Consider the following 24,366-nt stretch of genomic DNA (forward strand, 5'->3'; position numbering starts at 1 on the left):
CGTTCGACCGGGACCCGGAGGGAAAGACACAGAGCCGCGCCGGTATTCTTTTCATTTAATTCCCGCGCGCTCTCGCGACCTGTTTAATGGATCCGCGAATACGAGAGAGCCGCGCGAGGGAACGTTGTCCATTAACAAAACTGTCGCGAGATTCGGGCCAACTTGCCGCGTGACATATCGCCGCGATATTTCAACTGCGAATTAATTAATGAACGCAGTATTTTATCGCGGGCCCGCGAGTCTTGACCTAGTAACAATCCTCGGAATCGTAACTCGCGCGCCAAGTGATGGAATATGTTTCGAATAATATCCGGTAATTAAATGATAAATTGCAATCTCGTGGAATTTAATTTTTCAAATATTCTCGAAGATTTTGAAAGTCTTTTTCAAGATTCCATCTTTTATTCTCGTATCGTCTTTATTCGTTTTTAAAGATGTTCCCCGTTCAGCGATTTGAAATATGAATATTGTATAAGATTATCGTTTCGAACGAATATTGAATATCGTAAATCTGATCTGGAGAGAGATTTAACAATTTTCTTGAAAGTCTTGAGAGATACGAAACTTTTATTTATATTGTTCGATTTCAATTCTCTACCGCGCATAAAAGGAAAAAAACGAGGAATAGATACTACGGAGAAGAAGTTTCATTTGCTAATTCTTCAGTTTCGAATTAACTTCGAAATGATTCGAGTTTTAATGAATCGATTCGTGCGAAAAGTCATTAGAACCGCGTCTCACGAACAAGAATATATTAACAACCGAACGATAATCGGCTGGCCTCCATCAATTTTGAATTTACGCTGTTAAACGCGCGTTAGGTATACTGTTCCAAGTACTGAGATCAAGTTTGTTAATTAAAAAACCGGTTGTCGGTCATAGAATATCAATTATGCGTTAAAACGGTGAATTTTGATATTCGAATAATTTTCGTGTTTTATAACAGATACTGATTTTGGGGATGAAATTATCCAAAGGCAATTAAAGATCGATAGATAAATTTTGTCGAGAATTTTTAAGGAAATATTTTATAGTAAATTTTAATAAACATAGATTTAAAAAAAAACACATTATAGAGAAATATTAAAAGGCATAAAGAAATTACGTACGTATTTATTTTATGACGCTAGTTTTGGATTATTATATATTATCGTACACCGTTCCACGAAGTAAAATTCATAATACTGCTTGAATTTTTTTATTCACCACGTTACATTGTTATAGCGTAGAATTTTTTACTCGTGCTCATATGGCTTGCATTATTTAATCCAATTAAGTTACGGCTAGCCATGAGAATTAAATACTTGTCATTGCTAATTGTAACAAATTAGATATTTCGTATAATCAAATTTTTCACACGCAACAATCTAGCAACAAATGTTGATTAAATATTACGGATATTTATATTTATCAAATATATAAATTTTTAATAATACGTCGTAAAATTGTTTTTTTCTTTTCGACTTAATAAATTATATATTTTTTCCACGGTTACCCAGACATAAATTTCTCTATCGATTCGATATTTGCCAATGGTGGGGTCGCAGTCAATTTTAGCGCAGTTTAGACAACGTTTTGTCACTCTTGCGTCGCGCAGTTTACAGCCTGACATACCGTGTAAATCAGCTTTAAATCAACCTGACGTGGACGAGAGGAGACCGAAAATGAAACCCGAACTGTCCAAAACCAGAAGCCGTCATGTTCATGGCTAGCATCGAACCGTATGTCACGTGCATCTCTCCTCGAAAGTATGGAATCATATATTTATCCGATATTTTATCTTCAATAATTCGATAATCTAAAATAATTCGATTTCTTCTTTCATCCAATTATCCGATTATATTGCGAATGAAAATTGATCTAAATCTTAAGAATATAAATTCTTAAAGTTCAAACTAGATTCACACCATCGCTCATTGTGTGACATTGATGAACTAACCTAAAGACGACCATCCGGGTAACCAAGCACAATTTTCGACAAGTGACAAAGTATGATCGTCGATTGAACGATCATCTTCCACGTTGATTTATCACCTATGATCCTGAAGGAACAATCACGCTCAATCATTATCGGTATTTAAATTATCCAAGAATAGACAATTTAAATATCTTAATTCTATCTTTATACGAATCATGATTTCTTTTTTTCTTTTTTACTATATATTTTTCATTGATTACACAGTCTGCGTGGAAAACGGGCATTACACCGATCGATAAATCGACATTCACTTTCAATAGAACGATGAAAATCGGAAAAGCCTCTTATCAACTCACTCTCTTGTCCATGAAATCCCCTAACATACAGTCACAAACTTCACACTTGTCGCCACAAAATCTGCAACCTATCGCTTGTTGTTCAATAATCGATTAGATTAACAAAGGCAACACAAGTCGATCAACTTTATAGGTTACGAGACCGATATCACGAATATTCGTGCGCGATGCGAAAGAGCAAGGCCAAGAGCAAGAAACCTGCGAAATCCGTGGAATCCCCTAAGCCGAAACAGGTGGACGAGGATGCTTGGCGCAAACCATTGGAGACGATCGCGATCAACGACAACGAGTGGTGGTGCATGGTGATCATGATGGTCGAGACGATCACCGACCACTCGAGATGCGTGTCGTTCTTCAACATAGCCGCCGAAGAGGGCAGGCGGAAGGCCATTTACCCATTGACGTGTCAGAAAACGTTGGCCAGCGTGAAAGCGTTGTCGAAGCAGAGCCTCGATAAAAGTCCAACGATTCAGGGGGTTTGCCGTTACGCGAACAAGATTCTGGAGACCGAAAACGAAACGCTTCCTACCTGGCTGATGGCACGGGTCATCAAGTACTTGATATATCGGGCGAGGGAGGAGAACATCGCCATAGTGAAAAGACTAATCAACCTGGAGCGCGAGATAGACGAGGAATATTGGATTATGCAGACAGTCGAGGACTGGGGTAGGCGAAATCGGTGAATGTATCGATTTTAACCACATCGCGTACAGAATGGTGGTGTCGCTAATGTCTATGGGAAAGTAATTAGGAAGTGAGGAAATGGTACGTGGGTCGATACTAATTATGCCAATAAGAGCAAAACGCGAGTGGGAAAATAATTTTTTAAATTAAATAGTTTCGGTGAAAATAAGCTTATTTTATCAAGCCATATAGGCCGTTTCAAATTTATGTCGGATCAATTGACGTTTTTGTTGTATTTAACTTTTGCTGTTTGCTTGTTTCGATTTCTAGAATCAAATATGTCTCGTTTAATTAATCAACGTTCTATATAGAATCGATGAAAAAGAGAGCACATGTTATTACGAGCATTGAGCAATTATGCTTTCAATTTATTCATTATATAAAAAATATTCAAGCTTATTTTCATGTTATCGACAGTTTGTATTATATACATCTACATATATATATATTTTTTTTTTTAATCGAATGAAAAATAAAAAAATAACACTCCCTAATGATATTCCATTTTCCAGTTCTCTAAAGTTCTCTAAGTTAAAGATAAGAGATTTTTTTTATATTAAAGATACAAAAAGTATAGAAAATTTCCTCCGATTCTTTTCGTCGGATTTAAAAATCTATAAAAATCGAATAAAATACTTTAGAAGATATTTTCTAGATATAATTAATAAAGGACGATATCCAATTTTCAATCTAATTACGGACATATCAATTATTATTTCGCAACACAACGAGAGAGAACGAAAAATTAATTTTCCACGCCGAAACAACACGGTCCAAATTAAACAGTTTGAAAATAGTTAATTAAATCCTTCCAATTTGCGATGCTCGCCGTCGTTACGTATGTCGATCACCGTGTCTCGACAGGGCCACACTCAAAGAAATTCAGTTTGGATCATTTTGAGAAGAAGGCTAACACAAAATTGCGGAAACGCAACGAGGAATGGCGGGATGCCGTTTACATCGATGACGCGCCAATCAACGGACCTAACCTATACATAATCCTCATGGGTTTCCACGATCCAGACTTACCTGGACAATTGAAAAGCATTGGCGTGCCGATATGTTGCATGCTGCAGATCAAACGGCCCGACGAAGAATTGAATCAAAACATAGAGGAAAAAATAGACATCGATGAAAGCAAGAAATTAGTTTTTTTCGAGAAATATACCGTGTCGAAGAGCAAATTGTATAATTTTTGGACGACGGTGGAGAAACGATTGCAGGAAACCGAATTGTATCCCGAATATCACGACATTGGATTCCTCGTGTTCTGTCCACCGCGATATCCGAAAACTCTGAATAAAGAAGAATACGAGGCCAACAAAAAAGACATGTACAACAGAGTGTCGTACATCCTGTACGATTTTTACGATGTTTACAGGCAACATGGTAATTATTTGAAAAGTATGAAGATAGAAACGAGTATCTTTGATAAGAGAATCGAGAAACCAAATATGAACATTTACAAATCTTTTATGGATACGTTCGATACCTTTCTTCCGCAATGTGTTTTACTTCCGTTGATAATGATTGCAATGTTAATGCAAGTTGAAGAGAACGAGAAGCAAATGAAGAAGACCACTATTACGGAGAAAATGAGTGATACAAGCGGAATAAACGATATAAAGGTCAAGGAAGTAAGATAATCCTTCAGTTTCTCATTCCTGGCTTCACTTCAAGTTCGCTAGATTTATAATCTACTCGATTGTATTAATTCGAATATATTTATCTTTTTTATATATATATTTAAAATTACTATTAAATCGAAATAATATTATTTTACACCGTACAGGAATATACAGACAAAGAAGTGACGGTTGAGATAACTAGGGAATATCTGATATCCTACATCGAAGAAAAGTTAAAAACCCTCAACCTTAAATACGGCCTCGATGACGAAGAGGACAAAGACCAAATCGATTGCACCGTAACCGATATCGATCTAATCCTTCACGGAAACAAGATCCTCGAGGCTATTGTCGGTATATCCGCGATTCCTTTCTTGTCCAAACCGTCAGATTTAATCGACAATATTATATCCATATTACGGCATCCGATTATAACGAGGGTCCACGAGAAGAACAAGATCACCGAGAAAAAATTGAACAATTATTCTCGTCACATAGATAATCTTCGTTTTTGCTTCGACTTGTCGATAAACAGCGAGAAGATCAAGCATTACTTGCACATATTGATGTTCGACAGAATGTTGTTCGATTCGAAAGTTAAAACGAATAAGGTTAAAATTTTGGAAAGAATGAAGAAGGAGAACGATCCGATATACGTGCAAGATTCGACGCTTTCAATGAAACGTTACAAATCTTTGCCAAGCTTGTACTCAGAATCCATGTACAAAGTTTACTTTCTCAGCGATGGTAACATCGATTACGGGAAAGTGTTTCCACAAATCGTCGAATGTTCACCCCTGTTCGACCTGGTGGATCCTCGAGAATTGTTGGTCCCCGGTTACTTGGAGGAGAACGTGTTCGCCACAAGGCCGACTAACAACTATCGTCTCGAAGACTTCAACGATGTCGAGCTATTACCGGAAGTGATTTTTCTTCAGCTTGTTTACGAGTGTCTACTCGCTTTCGATCACATAGAATTTCGATACTTCGAGCCCACGGACTCCCTGTTACTCCACTTCCATAACAAATGGAGGATCAACGATGTGAGCGAGGAGGAAAGAATTTCTAGTATCCGTACTCCGTTACGATTCGGTGATTTCTACAAATACGTGGTGCCCGAGGAGCAGCAATGGCTGCGCCAGGAAGAGGAACAGAACAGATTGCAAACGGCCAAAGAGATGGAGAGATTGATGACGAAGAGCGCGAAGATATACGACGAGACTATGTCCTTTCGCGATGAGGATTTCATTCTACCCGGGACCTTGAAGGCGAAATATGAGATCTACGATGTTAATAAGCAGAAAACCAATAAAGATTTAAGTGAGTTTCGAATGGAAATAATAAATTGTCAGATTACACGCGATTAATTTGTTAAATTGAATCGATAATGGGAGATTTTAATACACGAATTTTTATTTCGTTTTGATTTTCTCGTAACGAATCTTGAGAAAAATTATTCAAGATAATAAGAAATACGAATTTTAAATTATGAACAATTTCTTTGTTGAAGATATATGCTCTCGATATTGATCGAAGCAGGATCACTAGGATCCCTAAATTTTTTTCCATTTTAAATTTTCATTAAATCCTTTCACAATATTAAAACTATTTAAACAATATTCGAACGATAACGCAAAAAGAACTAACTACAAAAAATTCAATTGGAGAAGCCAAGTTATCCTGCTCGAAGTTTTGAAGATTAGAAATATTGAATCATTGTACGAGAAATAGAATTTACAACTGTCTTTTATAAATACAGTATACAATAATACCTATTCCTCTACTACAAAGAGTGGGAAAAAGGATGTGAAGAAAGAGAAAAAGAAAACCGATAAATTGTCCAGTCGAAGAAGTTTAAAATCGACCGATAACGAGTGGATTTCGATACAAGATTCCGAAAAGGAAAAACATTATGATTTTGTGGGCTATGCTCTTTCAGAATTACGTGTGCAAGTAACGAATCAGAGAAAGACATTTTTTTCGGCCGATGATACTTTGGTACAAGTCAATCTAGAGGATTGGTTGTACAAGAGCAAACGTTTGTACATTAGTGTTACGTTGAATGGATACACTTTACGATTGTCCCGTAGAATCGATATTCAGGAAAATACCGAGGTATTTCACTTAACGAGTCCATTAGGAATCGTTATTACCTTTCAAATGTCATTAAATTTCCTAGGTAAGAGTTTTAATATATTTATCTTAATGATTCGAATATATAATTAGATATAATTAAAATAATCCTAAAGTAGAACCTATGCATGATATGAATAAAGTGACTATCAAATATTATATACCAAATGATGAATATAGGTTTATAAACTCATACAAAAATTAGAAATAGTGATGTTCAGTGTCATATTGTCTTAAACCCATCACTCGATATATGTATAAATATTTTTGCGAGATGAAAGAAGATAATATCAATCTAAATTCGTTTTGAAGTATCAATTTTTTTCTGAATCTTTTTTTTAAATATATTATTTTCTAATAATATTCGATTAATAAAATTTTAACCGATTAATTAAATTAAATTAAACAATTTTCGAATCGATATATTCTTAGATTCAAAAAATATATATTTTATTTCTATCTTGTATGAGAAAATATAAAAAAAGTGATGACACAAAACATATTTTAATAATATAAAATTAGATTCACACACTTTTTTGTATTTAATTTTCTCCTATATTAATTCATTTGATGTTATAATACTATTACTTTAGATATGACAAAGAATATTGATTTCGATTGGCAAGATACAAAGATCGAATACAGAATCTCGTCACCCGCCGGTTTATTCATAGAACCTGTAATCGGTGATGGGCCGGAAAATCCGTATTATATCAAACAATCGTATTTGCGAAAAGGATACATTGACTACGAAAACAATCGTGAAATCTGTAGAAAGTTTTTGAGAAATGGAAGTATTTTAAAGTGTTTAGATGATGGAACAATAATTATTTTTCGTTCTAACGGGGTGATTGTAACTTGTACATCTATTGAAAAAATTAACATCATTCAAAATGAACACGACCAGATCGAGAAAAACGATATAGGTATTTACAAAAATATTAAATTGAACGAGAAATAATATTGAGACAAACAATTACTGATATTAGCTCGTTAAAAATATATTTAAAATTAAATTATATACTGCTAAGGATTCATTTAATATCTCATTTTTTTTTAAAGATATTAAATCGAAAGAATTAAAAAATGTAAAAGAAAAAATTAAAAAGAAAAAGTTTCGTTCGACCGAGGAAGAATCAGAAGAGCAACAAAAGACGGTGAGTGAAATAGCTGTTAAATTTCATTTTAAAAGAATGATCTGATTTAATAAAACAAGTTCAAAAAAACATAATACAAAAAAGATAATAAAAATACTGATTTTTGTACTAAATATTAAACAAATATTACTTCATATTAAGATCTATAATTGCATATCCTATATATTATTTTTTAAAGAAACACTGATATTCAATATATTTAATTCTCTTTCTCATCCTAATTGTCTTTAATCCCAAAAACGAAAACAAATTTTAAAAATTATAGAGTATTTCATAAATATCTAAAAAAAGAAAAAAAAGAAATCTTTCATTTCAAAAATGACATGCCTTCAGAATCACCTAATATCAAATTATATCCATTTTTCTCCGCTTACAAAATTGAAATGAAAAAGAAAAAAATCTTAAAATTACAATACTAATAAATATTTAAAAAGAAGATATTAAAAAACACTGATAAACGTTTTCGTTTTCGATTCAAAGCACGACATGCCTTCAGGAGGCGAAAGTGTCAACACAGTCGATCAAAGTGTCACGATACACAATCCTGAATCACGATGGCGAACAGTACGAGGTGCACAACGACTTGATCGTAAGTGACCATCATCGATTCCTGGTGAGAAGGATATCGGACTACGAGGTCGACGAGAAATTCACGCGTCGCGCTGATGGTACCAACATGTTGCTGAATTCCAATGGAGAATTGACTGTCAGATTTCCAGGTATGTTTCAGCATGCTTGCCACTTTGCGGAACGGATTCCAATTTCTGCACCCTATTATACGATTTCAATGAGATCGGAATTTGTAAGCCACGTAGAAAATCAATGCTCGATAAATGAAGGTGACAATCTATTTTAGAATCATTATCTTTAACTTCCTATAATAATACACGATGATTAGAAAATATATTTTTCAACGAATTTTTATTTTATTTCCGTAACATCTAATTTTTATACTTATATAAAGATACAATTAAATGACACGAAATATAACGAATTTAGATTTAATTAATCCTTAAATGTCGTAATAATGATGCACTTTTTCTAGTCGGAATATTTCATTTTTTCAATGAACTTTATTTAATTTTTTAATTGATACTTTAGCCAATTTATATACACTTTTTTTTTATCTCTGACTATTAAACCACGATCGTTTAAAATTTATAATATTTCTTGTTCTTTTTAATAAATTTGGAAATAGAATATATCGATATAGATATAAATCGAAGAATGATTATCAAACTAGCGAAAGTTCGTGATCTTTATTTTAAATTTCCCTTCCCTCGAGTGCAAAAATAAAAAATAAAATTAAAAGCTAGTAGAATCATTACACGAAAGTGCAATCGACGCGCTTTGCTTCCCGTGTAAGTTCCTCAAACGTTTGTAGAAACTGCATTCAACCGAGCAAACAAAATACGGTGGAGATGAGGAAAGTTCAGATGAAAGTTTATGAACTTGGCTTTCGTATACGTTATGCGAAAATACCTTGTATAATACAACGTGGCCTACGAATCGTTGCATGATTTTACAACAACTGTAAGATAAATATTTACCACTGTGAAGTTTGATAACGCTAAATCATCGTGACGCGTTTGACAAAATAACATGTATCTATGTAAAATGGATCGATATCAAAAAAAAAAAAAAAAGAAGAATTTATTTGTTGTCAAACATAGAAAAAGAATATTAAATTTTCAATAATCTATATCGATATTTTATTCATAAACTTTCGACATTTTGATATTTTTACTCGTGAGAAAAATAATAATTAATTTTAAGCTGTCAATTAAAATTATATTTTCCTATAGTTTAAAGAGTTTAAAAAGCTTATATATTTTTCTATTATCGAATATTTTGATATATGAAAAATACATATTAGTATGTTTTATTAATATGTTTTATCGATACTCATGAAAGTATTCAGTTTGTTTTATTTATAAGCGATTCACGGAAAGATATAAAACTCAGGAAAAATTTTATCGGTGGCAAAACTGGTTTCAGATAAACGTGACTTGCAGCTATGCAAGACTTGAAATATTTGGATGTACATATCTTGACTTTTCAGTTTATGAAGTTTATGAATAAATACATAAACTCTTTAATAAAACGAATCTACTATTTTACTGTTATCCCCTTTCATTTTTATATTTATTTTTTTGATGACAAATTTTTTCATCATAGACATCGTACTTATCGATCCTACTCTCACATTAATCTTATATTTTCTCTTTTTTCATCTGATAATTTTCGAAAATACGATCGATTAATCGTTTTCCACGTGAGAGATTAAACAAAAAAATATCTCGTATTAAGAAGAAAAAAAGTCTCTACAACCAATGTAAAAATGACTTTAAAAGTTTTATAGAAGATTTTTATTGACATTGTCAGAGATCTTAATACGAAGTTGCTACGTTTCAGATAGTACGTGTATCACGACCAGTTATATCATAGAAGAGGAACCATTGACGTGTGAATGGACGGAGGAAGAAATCCAACAATATATCCTATCATCGGACAAAGAAACGAAAGAAGACGGTGAGGATTCCATGGCTCTCGTAAAGAGACACATAGATTACAAGAAAAAAATAAACGAGTTATTGACCGACAACACTTTCGTCTCCGTTCTATTGAAGTGTCGGATGGAGCACAAGAATTATGCTACGGTATACTACGATCAGTCAGAACTTAGCTGCACTTTATCAATGCCCGACGATCTTCAAATCAGAATATCGAGGGAAGGTCATTACGAAGTTTCGATGGCGGATGGAGTTAATCTAAATGTAATCAAAACGAGTTAGATGAGATTCGAAAGCGAATATTTAATGTAGTAAAACTCAAACAAAGTTTAGATATATATACATACATACATTAAGGACAATTTTTATGAGAAATTAAATTTAATTTTGAAAGTAAAACTCTTCACAATTGTTTTTGAGAATGCTTTCACGAATAGATACAACGAGAATAAGTGTCTGAGAGTGCTAATCCATTTGAGAAACTCTTGAGAGTTAGATTGAAGAATATTTTGTTTCCAAATCGACACGATGTTGAGAATGAAAGGTATCCATTTGTCAAAAAAAAAAAAAAAAAACTCTCGAAAACAATCATTGAAAGTTTAAAAATTAATTTACAATTCTGTTGTTCTTAAAAAAAAATCAATCCTTTAAATCAACGACTAAAGTTTAATCTACGAATACTCTTTTTTCGATAGATCACCGAAGACAAAGTATTGTTCAAGGGGAACATGTGCAACATATGCGGTAATCAGTCAACATCCACGTATTATTTCTTCCCTTTCATGGTATCAGACATCCTATTCAGCACCACCGACGTCTTTGGCAATGTATTCGAAGTGAATAATGACGGGAGTACGAGTCATTATCGGAATTTTGAAATTTTCAATCATAAACAATGCGCGGATAATTTAAGCGAAGGATCCTACGAAGAAAGTTTCGAGGAGAAAATGTTTGAATCTTTTTGCAATCACGAGACACTCAACTTCAAGGCAAACGGTCTCAAGTACAGGATATTCGCGATGAATCGAGATTTCAGTGGTTACGAGTACATTCATCGTCTCGTTAGAAATCAAATAGAGTTGATGGCAATGATCGATAAAGATACGAGTGTAATTTCGTATCCAAACCCGTATCAACCGGCACTTCATCGCCTTGTCATGTTTTACCCTGTGTGCCCAACAAAGATTAAACAGGAATTTCCGGTTAGATTAATTGCCTCTATTAATTTTGATACAGAATATTTTAACGATATGATATAATTTACCTAATAGTCACACAATGAATCGTATTTATGTTTAATTCCGTATTTATATATCTATCTTCTGTATCTATAGATTCTTACTTAATTTTAGCAACGTAGATAAAACAAAGAAGATGAAACATAATAGAGCTTCGTTTGTTTTCGACTCTCGCTCGAAGACGAGGAGATAATTGAGAATCGTTTGTTTTCTCATTATATGCATTTATTCTGCAAACTTTGAAATCAGAATGATTTCGTATTTCGCGAATCATGAATTCTAGTTTACAGTAATAAGAATAATAATAGAAAATGAATCTGTGATATTAACAATTTTGAACCCGTTTAAAAATAAAAAAAAAAAAAAAAAAGAAGTTGAAATTATAATAGAAGAAAGAAATTTTGATATTCTACATGTTTTTAATTAAATTTCCCGATTGAAATACAAAGATACTACTTAATTTTCCATTATCTTGTATTGTTATACGCGATAAAAAAAAATCTCAAAATTTTTTACTTTTTACTAGAAATTCGTGCTTCCATAGAAAAAAATAGTAATTATGAAATATAAAAATATACTTCGATAATAAAATTTGTAAAATTATCGAAAGAAATTAACTTATTTACAAAATAATAATAATAATCTCTTTCGATATTTATTGAATTTTCCAACCAGGATTTTCACGTGAAGCAAAGGAACTTCGATAGAACAGAAATATTACGAAGCACTTATTCAATACCGTATGATTGGCTGTTTCCATTTGGAAGGAATGATAATGGTATTTGGAAAAATACCCACGATTTATCTCTAATGGACCATGCCAAAGCTCTACCGAAATTATTGTACATTCGTATTTTGCGTGGCTTCAAGGAACCAAGTGGAAATGCGGTGATCGATATCCAAAGAGCCCTTGGACGCTATTGGATGTCTGTTAGTGAATTAATGTCCTTTTTACGAAGCTACCACTGCCAGATGTTCCAATTAAATTTATCGGGCCGGTCACGTTTTCTTTTGCATATTATGCAAAGTTATCAGGGTTTATGCCGTTAAAATTATTCGGTTAGATAACGTTACACGGTCAAAACGCTTCCCTTCCGGGGAATTTAACTGATTGAAACGTCACGAAAATAATTACAAATGCAGATAAAGATAAGAAGCAGATTTGAATAAATTTCATTCCGAATGAAGATAAAAATTAGGAATTTTAAATGATTAATTACGCGTATACATTAATAATTATTCGTATAAATATGTGAAATGTTTTGTACATTTTGCGATACATAATTAATATTTCATCTTTTTCCTTTAATTTTAAATTTGCATATATTATAATAAGTTCATAAATATTTGACCATTGTCAAGAGAATTTAAAACAAAAAATTTATGTTATAACTTATAACTCAAACAGATTTTATTTATTTCCTTTTTAACTTTTTCATGAAAAATCCCTAAAAAATCTGATTGTATCGCAAATAACAAAAGATATCCTGTATTTTGAATAATTATCAATTTATATTATTCACAGATATTAAAATACATTACACATTAAAAATTTAAAAACAATAAATTAAACATTTATATATTAATCCCAGAAATTTTATTCTCAGTTGATTCGCGATTCCGATTTCCATCCATCTCTCATCATGGAACAAGTAGAACCAATCTTCTCGAAGATGAAGCCAATATACAATTATCTCGAGGAGAATCTGCACGAATTGTCATTGGGTAACAAAAAGAAGATCAACGTGGAAATATACGAATTCGGGTTAGAGAGAGAATGGGAATCACCAAAGCCGAAGATTAAACGAAAATCTATAAAGTACGAAGAAATGGTGAGATACAAGATCATGAAGAAAGAGGAGCTCAAATGGTACAAACGTTGCATGAGGGAGAAATTTATTCTACCTTATTTCGAGAATATTACTGGCACGTGTTTTCTCTGGATAAAGGATTGTGTAGAATACGCGTTACACGATTAAACGGATCTCGATTCCTCGACTTCGATCAGATCGTGACGGAGTTTGTAATTAAATTTGGATTAACTTGTTGGCCGACACCACCGTGCTCTGCTTTCTGCGAAATTTTTCCCGGAATTAAATCAATTTGGTCATAGAGCTTTCGTGCCGGGACCACGACTCTACTACTACTCGTGGACAAAAGTTCAAGGAACGAGATAAACTCGCGCGGAACTACGGCTAATAAACAACTTCCGGTGAAAATTAACTGAACGCGATTATCTCAACGAGCAAATAGCGACGAGATGTTGGAAGAAAAGGATAATAGCGGGCGGTCGACGTCGTTTGTATTCAGAAAGAGGGAAGGTTAGATAATTATAAACCGATTGTAAATTAAAATCGTAATTACATCTTTGATATATCATTTGCTCTTTGACCTTTTGTATTAATAATTTTGATAAACGTTCCATATAAACGGAAAATTTACGATTATTTGATGTACTTAATTCGCAGAGACATTTAAACGAACCGTAAAACCCTATCATCCTAACAATTATATTAATTGTAATCTAATCAATGTAATATTACACGTGAATAATAATAATAATAAAAAAATTTTAACTATAATTAGTATGATTTTTTTCATTATAAAAACATTTAAAGATCTTGTTTGAATACACGCGTCTGGCCATCATTGTCTTTTGTTTTATTCGTCGATAATGAATCAAATAAAATAATAGAATAAATAATGTACTCAAAGTATATTGGTTATCAATTATTCGAATTTTTGTTATTAGATATATATTTCTTCGCGTATAATAAACGTCTATACTTAAAAATTCTTTAATTTAACGTTATTTTATAAATTTCTTTCGTTTTTGCTAACCAATTATTCAAAAGAATCGTAATTAATTCACACGTTGGCCAGATATAAAACGATTTTAATACATCTTTAAAACAATGAAAATACACGTTAGCATTTTCGTAGTAATCTTTGATTTCAAGCGCGAGAATCAAACGCAACTCTGACCGAAGAAACGAGTATCCTTTATTCTCGCCAAGCTCCCCTCATTTGTAATCGGAACGCGAGCAACGGAAACAGAAGGAACACACTGGAAACTTGGTTTCAACTTTCAAAGTGTCCGACGCACGTATCAGACCATCACGCGAAAATTTTCGATCAGCTCCTCTTCCTCCTGTTTACCAACCCACTTCTACACCATTTATATAAAGCCAAACACCTCGACCCGATATCTAGCATGTTGCCAGTCATTAAAATGAATCACTGACGCGTCCCAATAATATCACTCCCGAAAACTCGATCCCTTTTATCGAGTTATGCTAATTGTCCCTCACGCTACACAACATAATCGAACGTTTCCCTGTTTATCGACACGTGGCTAATATTATCATTTCGTGGGAATCGTCGACACCAATCGAACACCAGTTTATTAATCCTAAATCGTTAAAGCCTCCATTTTCGATAATGAATTTCCATTTCTTATAAGAATATTATAAATACGCAAATCTCATTTTGATTGTCATATAACGTTCTGAATATGTATTGTAAATGATAAACGGATATTATTATTACGCGTGAAACAAAGTAAAAAATCTCTCAAACAAAGAGACTGCATTTACATTGGCTGATAGCCTTGTAGGAGCGTGGTTTGGACGAACACGTTACAATAAGGTAACTTTATATTTTCAATATTGGAGAGCCTGAAGAACAAACGGCTCAAAGAGCGTCGAACAAACACGAAATTCACGTTTTCTGTCCATCAAAAAAACGCGAAATAACAAAATACGTATGCGACTATAGACTATATACAGGTAGCAACACTGTACCAAAGAATGCAAAAGTTTTAATTTCACACTTTTCTATTTTTTTGATTAACGACTAAGAGTAAATCTTTTAAATTTCGATATTTTGTTTGTAATAAATAAAAGAAGTGTGAAAAATATACATCTTTTTAATTAATCCTTGAATCGAACTGATTGATTTAATTATTTGGAATTAACTATTTGGTGGATGAGTTGGATGATACCGTGGCTTAAGAGACATTTTCGTCTCGCATGCACATTTTACAAGTTTTAATTTCACACTTTTCTATTTTTTTAATTAACGACTAAGAGTAAATCTTTTAAATTTCGATATTTTGTTTGTAATAAATAAAAGAAGTGTGAAAAATATACATCTTTTTAATTAATCCCTGAATCGAACTGATTGATTTAACTATTTGGAATTAACTGGTGGACGAGTTGGGTGATACCGTGGCTTAAGAGACATTTTCGTCTCGCATGCACGTTTTTAGCAGCTGGTGATTTCAGGACGCGTGGCAGGAATACGTGTGGAGTTAGAAAAGGGTGGTTTGGCATCGTAAAGGGGTAACAGCCGTCACAGTACCATATGCCTGGGACATTATTCGCGAAAGTAGAGAAGACTCGTAAAAGTACGGCACACGTTTTTATACTTTCTTCCGTTTCCTTCCCTTGGTCGCGTTACCCATTCTGTTTTTCCCTTCGTTCACGCGTACGTCTCTGTGGTAGACGGGGAAGGAACGAAAGAAAGAGAAATCTCTACTTGCTTTCTAAAAAGAAAGTCTCTCCCTCCCTCTCTGCCTGTTCGTTTTTCCGTAGCAGCTTCGAATCTTTTTCGAGGTGTTGATGATGTTTGCCGGGACTTTATGTAATTTCATCTTCTTTTTTCTCGGTCGCAGCGACGTATTAAATGTCTCGTGAAATAAGGAACGCGATCGTGTAACCGACGTGGCATGTAATTTCAGACATTGAAACGACGACTGCGTTGTTTTTATCGTGAAATTTCACGACAATCTGATGTACAATTGAACGAGTAACGAAAGTATGTATATTCATGAAAATTATGACGAACTTTTCTCCGTTTAAAATATTTCCCATTCTTCTTTCTTTATTTTTCAAGATCCGTTGCGATACAATATTTAAAGTTCCATTCACCTTTTACCCCTTTCAACTCTTCGAGAATTATTCCTTGGAGATATCAGTAATCGTGTTTCTCTATATTTTTTCGTGATATAATATTTTATACGATAGAATTGCTTTTTTTTTTTTTTCATCTGGCAGATGAAATCACACGAAATCGTTCAGAGACCGAGGGCCGACTTCGTATTTCCGGTTATCCCACACCCTCTTGAAGGATTTTGCTCACGTATTTTTAACCTATATCATTTTCCCGTCCAAAATGTCATATGATCTAACATGCAGCAAGAAAAGATCCACTCTCGTTATAAGTATTACAGTATTCCCTCATTGCATTTCGGTCTCACTATCAACACGATCTTTTTTCGCTTCCAACTCTCATCATATTTCTATCATTTTATCAAGGATGAATCGAACAAATTATGAAGAATGATAAAATGTAAGGAAAAGCAAAAAAAGAAACTCGAAACTTTGGAATATTCAACTTCACACGATGTACTAATATATACTCGTACTAAATTATCTTCTGATATTTTGTTATATTTTCTACAAATTTTAATTTCACTATATATCCAATAACTATAGAAAATCTTCCAACGAATCCTTTTTACGAAATTCTACAACTCTCCAATTCTATAATATCAAATTTATAATGGGACGAAATTACCGAAATATTAAATAAAAATATCGTTGTGATATCACTCAAGCATTATAATAACGTGCAAAAACTATTTGCAATAAGTCTCAGTTCCCTTTGTAACTCGATGTTCAATTGCTCGAATTGTGTTCCAAACTTTATTCGAAGGGACTGTATCGAGAACAGACACCGAGGTAATAGACCGGAAACAAGCCTAGTAATACGTAAAATAGGGAAGAGAGGCGGAATACAGATTTCCAAATATCGCTCGAATATATCGAAACGTGGGAGAAGGAGAGGCTTAGCCAGGGCTTGTATACGGACGTTTACGTATCACGTTATTGGACAAAAGTTGCACCATCGGTTTTAGACGCGACGCGATCTGATTTATCGGCCGGCACAGATTTTTCGGTACGAGAGGGAGAAACTACGAGACGGGCCATTTTTCTCAGGCTGCAGCTGGATAACGCGCGACTCACCCCTTCCTATCCACGTCCCACCCTTGTATCTCTCTCTTCCTCTTTCTCTTCGCTCTTTATTTCACATCTTCCGTCGCGTTCTATCGCGCTTCTCTCTCTCTTTCTCTCTCTCTCTCTCTCTCTCTCTCTCTCTCTCTCTGATACAACAAAATATATAAACGATTAGAAGTGAATCTATGCAATCGATACTTTTGACAAAATAGAGGAAACTAAAACTGCGACTATCTACTACATGTTGGATATACGTTAAGTTATTGTTCGAATATTTATAATTTTTTAATTTCTATTTTTATTTAAATATATATATATTAAATATTCTTGAATGAAAATGAAAAATTGGTAAATTTGATAATTAGAATAATTTGAATAAGTAAATAAGTAAAATTCGCTAATACGAACAATTTCAAGTCCTAGAGACTATTTCTATTTTTACTCAAGTATAATTGTACACGAATAATTTTTGTGAAATTGCCTAATATAAATGCAATTAATATAAGTTTTGAATCGTTATAAATATTGATATTAAACAAAAATAAAGATATCTAAGTAAAAATAAGTTATTTTTTAATTTTATTATATTATATTATTTCAAAAAATTAATAATCGGAAAATAATACAAATAAAGTATTCGAATAAAATGAATTTGGATATTTTATCTCGTAATTATTCATAGACTTAATATCAGCTAGGGATAGTTAACATATTATGCAAGATATTGATGTTACAGATTATACGCCTGGTTATACTGATTGCCGGAGAAAGGGGATTGATTCGTTTTATTCTGGATAATTGATATTCCCAATTCGTGATCAAACGTATCCCTTGGATCACGGTTCATCCATATGCATGCAAACACGTATCAATCAATATTGTTGTGTAACGTTTTTACTTCTTCCATAAAAAATATTAATTTAATACTTTGAAGTATTGTAAGGCCCATAAATTCGTTCAATTCTATAGTTCTCTAAAATTCTATAAAAACTACAATTTCGATACAAAAATTTCGAATCAATTATCAAATGAATTTTTTTTATTTTTTAAATAAAAAAAAAAACTTATTTTATATTTTTCCACATATTTCTATTTCTTCGTAAAGAATAATCCTATGTCAGTTTCTAAATTATTTTCGAATTTTATATAAATGCTCTCCATCTTTAAGGGATATCATGTATCAATAGCAAACGAACCGATCATTCTTTCGTTTCAGTTTTGTTTGTACACATTCGTCTTTATGACGATCTATTTCCGATTGAATGGCAATACATTCTCCGCCGGATATAATGTGGCTTTCGTTTTAAAAAAGAAAAAAAAAATGGAAATAAAATGTTCAGAAATGTTATTTCTATACTTTTTATATTTCTTTTATACCATTTGATATCTTTATTATTTATAACTATATTGTACAAATGCCTTTTAATTTCATTGAGTTTAAAACGGAACATTGGTGCTAATTTTGTTTAATCTCGTTAAATTTACAAATGTACGCCTATTTCCCTTTGCTTCCCTTCTGCATTACCGATCGTGAAAATGATAATTTTATCTCTTCCCACCCTTGTAATCCCTCAGTTTGTGTTATCCGTGTTTATCTATGTTTTATTCTGTTCACAAATTACAAACGTAAAAACGAAGAACCACGTTGTTTACGACCGAGCCAAGAACGCTTTGTATTCTTAATTCTCGCGAGGCGAAATTAAAGAGAAAAATAAAAATCCTGAAAATTTTATCTTTAATTCTCGATCTTTTTATTCTAATCATCGTCTCAAATTTATTTCTTCCCTTTCTTACCTTGTATTTTAATTTTAAAAAAATAATTAAAAATTTTATACTATTACGCCGTGAAACATAATACATTAATTCTTTCAAGATATTTCTAAAATAAATAAATTCCAAATTATTGTCTGTATTATTTCTTCCGAATTCCGAATCAGAGAGAAATTTCAAAAGAATTTATAGAATTTTTTTTTTTTTAAATTCACGAACGAAACAGATATTTTCGATGTTGTTCTGTTCAAAATCGAGGTTTAAAATGATTCTTGGTTTGTTTGTTTTCAGCGCACGTAATAAGCACGCGTTTCTAGCAGCGGACCAACCAGCAAGGATTTTCCAAAGACCAACTCTAGAAAGCTATGGCTCGACCGCAGGTGAATAAGGGATGAAGAGTCGCTTTAGGATTCCTCCTACAAAAGAGGAGAGCTGGTTTAACGGCAAGCTTCACCTATACGAATTTGCATCGCGACTGCGCCTGATTTTTAAATCGCGTATTACTGAAATACACCCAAATCGCTCAATTCTTTTAATGTAAATAAAATTTTCTTTTTCGTCTTAATATAATTTTTCGTAATATTAAAATTTTTACTAATATTAAAAATTTTTCCTATCTCTGAATTTCTAAATGTTCCTTATAATATTTTAATATTTAAAGTAATATCTTAGTGTCCCAATATTCTATTATTTTAGTAGCTTAATATTCTATCTTTTAATATATTAATATCTTAGAACAATTTAAAAATATTAATTAACTAACCCTAAATTTGAACCTATCACTGTTTGAAAAATCATAACTTTTCATGCGTCGAGTTATTTCAATGATTATTGAAAGTTTGATCACTGAAATGATTACTTTTTCAATAGTTAGAAAAATAAATGTCATGTTGCACATTTTCTAGCACATTTCCATAGGTTCATAAAAGGTGTAATTACATTTAAAATTTCGTTACGGGAACGAGAAAATTTTATAGCTCTCCCGATTTCATCGAATACGATGAACAAGGGCGGAATTATTATCGCTGGAGCAAAAAGTTCATTATCAGTTTTCGATTCCGAGGTACGAAAATTCGATTAAAATTGACGGTAATTAAGAGAACCACGTGCACCTCGTATAACGATATACTGTCGACCGGCTTATAATAGCGCTGAAAATAAAGTGGAAAATTTGAGGAATTAATCACGTGAACTCGAACTCGAACCTCGATAAAATTTAACTATAAATTTTTTTTAATTTTTTCTGAAATTTCTCCCTTCAATTTATTCTATAAATATTGTGATACTTTTAATTTAAAAATGAATATACATCTGACGAAGAATTTTTTTTTAAATTTTCGATATGTAGAATGTAATATATGATAAAGTATATAATAAAAATTTAAACTTCAGAGATAACATCCTTTAATTTTATTTGATGATATATTGAAATATTAGGTCATTCCATAAGTTTCAAAATTGTTTAAAAAAAAATAATTTCAGTATATGTAAAAATAATATAATAATATTAAATTCTTTTCCAAACAAATTTGTTTTCCAAACAAATGTCTCCAATTAAAAAACTCATTTCTGATTTGCTATTTGTCAAAAATTTTGTTAAAAATAATTGATAATATTTTGATGACAATTCACAATACATTTATTCATATTTACATCTATTTTGTTTTTTAATTTTTGTTATTAATGATAATATATTTTTTATCAAGGTGAAAAAAATTCTTTTATCATTACTTAATACAAAATTTGTTTTTAAAGCTACTTATTTTTTCATTATAAATTATAACCATGATGATTTAATTTTGTTTTCAAAGCAAACTTCCAAATAATTTTTTACTTTTGAACTTTTAAAATGATTAACTTATGGCATGACCCAATAATTCTTATCTCTCTATTCGAAACCATTTTTAAAATAATACAGGGAATCGAAATAATCACCGAAAACCGTAAAAGTTGGACAAGAATTCATCTTAACGAAAATCTTGAAATTCGGTAAGCTTCTCCAATTATCGACTTGTTACGTTCTTGTGCGAGGAAACGGCCGTTTTGTGCCTCGAACAGTTTAAACAAGTGAAAAACTTTTGATAGCTCGATAATAGATTCTTCAAGAGAAGCTTTACCTCCGTGAAAAAGTTGTTTCGTCTATCTCGGAAAGAAATAATTTAAAGTATCGCGATAATGAATTTTCAACGATTATATCGTTGAATAGTTTGATTTGAATATCACTCTCGATAGACATAGTTACCATAATTGAATACTGCTCATTTCCATTTTAAAAGAATCTTTTTTATGACAAAGATCCTTGGAATACGAATAAATTTGAGACGAAAGATAGAAGGTGTCGTAAGTTATATACTTGAAATAACTTAAAATTGTAAAAATTTTTTTATACAGATCGAAATTACAAAAATTAATATTTTGAAATTTTAATTTAAGTACTTTTTTTTTTTAATCTTCTATTCGACAAAATTATAAAGACCAATGTACCAAACGTAGCAAAAGATACTTAGTAATTTTAAAAGAAATTAACTTAAATTAGATAAACGAATCTAGATAAATTTTAATTCGAATTATATTACACTCCACCTGTTAATTCTCCGAGTTCTCCTAATAAATTTTCTAAAATCTTGCGGTTTAAATTGCATTCCGCTTACGTTTCAAAATTATCCTAAAAAACATCGACATATACATAGCACAGACTGCGCATTTACAAAATTTCGAATAGAAAGAAAGTCCTAACATTATCTTCGATCGTTGAATCATCGATCCTAGCCAACTTTTCGCGTTTCAGAAAACTCGTCTAGTCTACGAAAAAACAATTTTCCGCTTGTATATAACCGACATTTCGGAGCTTATCGCGGAGAAAAATTTTTCTCTCGACGGAAGTTAACAAACGAGAAATAATTTTGTACGTGGCTCACGAAAATATCCTACGTAATAAAAATGATCGTCGATAAGTATATTCAGAAACAGAAAGTTGGAGAGATAGATCGTACAAGAACGATCGTTCGTGCGCAAAAATAAAAGATAACTTGAAAACGTTATTTTGAAGAGACATGGTAAAAAATTATTTGCGTTCGTGAGAATATACACGACGGTTTTTTATCAAGAAAAGCAGGAGAGGAAGGGAAGAAAATTGGTAAGTAATGTGATTCTTCAACGAAAGATAAAAGTTTCGATTGTGATCGATTACAGTTCGTCAAAATATAACGATATGTTATATAAATTTAAAGAAAATATAAAGGCAATTAAACGAAAAATATTTTTTTTCTAAATATCTTTGATATTAAATATTGTAAGTAAATTTATGTGCCTTTTTTTTGTCAAGATTTTTTTTGTCAAGAAAAAAATTGCTTTACATTTAATCTATTATGATTTATTAGGACAATAATCAAAATATTTTCGTGAGCCACTGAATATAGATGCTACTTTAATATAATGCCTAATATATACCTAAACATCGAATAAATGCAAACTCTTTTTCGATAAAAAAATCAAAATGAAAATAAATCAGACATCTTGTCATAGAATGGCATAGATTTGATTACTAAGCACAATCGTATCGAACGTATTGTATGTGCAGCGTATTTATTTGAAGAGAACAGAACAATCTGTATAAGCATTTTCCAAGACGTTCGTATTCTATAGTTGGCCGACTCAAACTGGTTGTTTAAACATCATAGACAAACAGAGACAACATATTACTATTTGTCTTCGGCATACAATTGAAAGAAAATATAATGCAACCGGTAAAATAGAAGAGAAATGTGTAACAAGACATCGAACAAACTTCATAACTTTCTCACAGTTTCTTTAACTGGGAATTAAAAAGAAACACTTTTAGTTCCCTTCTTTGACCAACTTTCTTACTGCATGTTTTTTTTTTCTTAATAGAAATTTATTATTATTTTTTTTTTTTTACAACATATTTTTCTAAACACGAAGGAGTGCCCATACTCTTTGCTTCTTTCGTATTTAACATGAGCAGCTTAAAAAATGGGTCAGCAAACGTGAAAGAGGAAATTACTCGAGAATCTTGTGAATACTTTTTCATGCTTGTATATTAATTAAGAGACAAATAAAAAATTCTAAGAACTCTATAGTTTGCATTCTATAGTTTCTAGCCAAAAAATTACTTTTTTTTTTTTTTTTTTGACATATTTTGCTTTTTGATCAAAGACTATTTATACATTGATATTTTATTTCAAGAGTAAAAATTGAAGGTTAACAAGAGCAAGATATAAATTTTATTTTGTTTCAACGATCGAATATAAATTCATATTTCTATATTTCTCGGTTATTATTTAATTTTTGTTTCTTTATACTGTCACGATTCTTTACAATTTCAAAGTCGCGGCATTTCACGATGAATTAAATACCACTTAATAAATCTCTGCATTGTTCGTTAAGCGACATCATAAATCGTACGATCTCCATAAAAATGATCAGCCCTTGTCTTCCCCGACGTTTGTAAATCAAATCTGCATTATTATCGAGTATTCATAGTAACGGCAGTCTACTTCAACACAAAAGCACCGATTCGCGATCAAAGAATCGTGAAAATAATCCTGAAAATTTTTCACATCGCATGCTTCTTCGAATAAAAAAACGAAAAAGAATATCCAGCTTTCATTGAAATCAATGCTTTTAAAAAGCACTTTCTATTATACATTTGATACCCACAAATAAATAAACGAATCAAATATCGATTATTAACATAATTAATCAAAAAATTTTATCAAAATTACTAATCAATAAAAAATTTTCATTGTTTAATTATACAGAGAATTATACAAAAATAAAATCTTTTTCATTTAAATCTTTACTTTTAAGTAAATCAATTTCTTTCAAAATGAAATTAACTGATTTTAATTAATTCGATGAATAATTTATCTATGTAATAGAGTAAATTTTTTCCACTTAAAAATTTTATTCTACACGTTTCTGATTGA

General features: G+C 31.8%; 1 protein-coding gene across 1 annotated transcript; it reads left to right on the forward strand.

The window, feature by feature from the left end:
* The first annotated feature begins 2,426 nt into the window (after positions 1-2,426).
* LOC102655249 lies at positions 2,427-14,051 on the forward strand. Its single transcript, XM_026446276.1, has 11 exons — positions 2,427-2,953; positions 3,113-3,206; positions 3,756-4,595; positions 4,751-5,933; positions 6,346-6,765; positions 7,313-7,645; positions 8,332-8,595; positions 10,292-10,653; positions 11,085-11,591; positions 12,303-12,557; positions 13,235-14,051. Exons 1-11 carry the CDS (start codon positions 2,442-2,444, stop codon positions 13,604-13,606), a joined length of 5,142 nt encoding a protein of 1,713 aa, XP_026302061.1. The 5' UTR covers positions 2,427-2,441; the 3' UTR covers positions 13,607-14,051.
* Positions 14,052-24,366: the final 10,315 nt, after the last annotated feature.

This window comes from Apis mellifera, linkage group LG1 (assembly GCF_003254395.2).
Source record: "Apis mellifera strain DH4 linkage group LG1, Amel_HAv3.1, whole genome shotgun sequence".
Classification (NCBI taxonomy): Eukaryota; Metazoa; Arthropoda; class Insecta; order Hymenoptera; family Apidae; genus Apis; species Apis mellifera.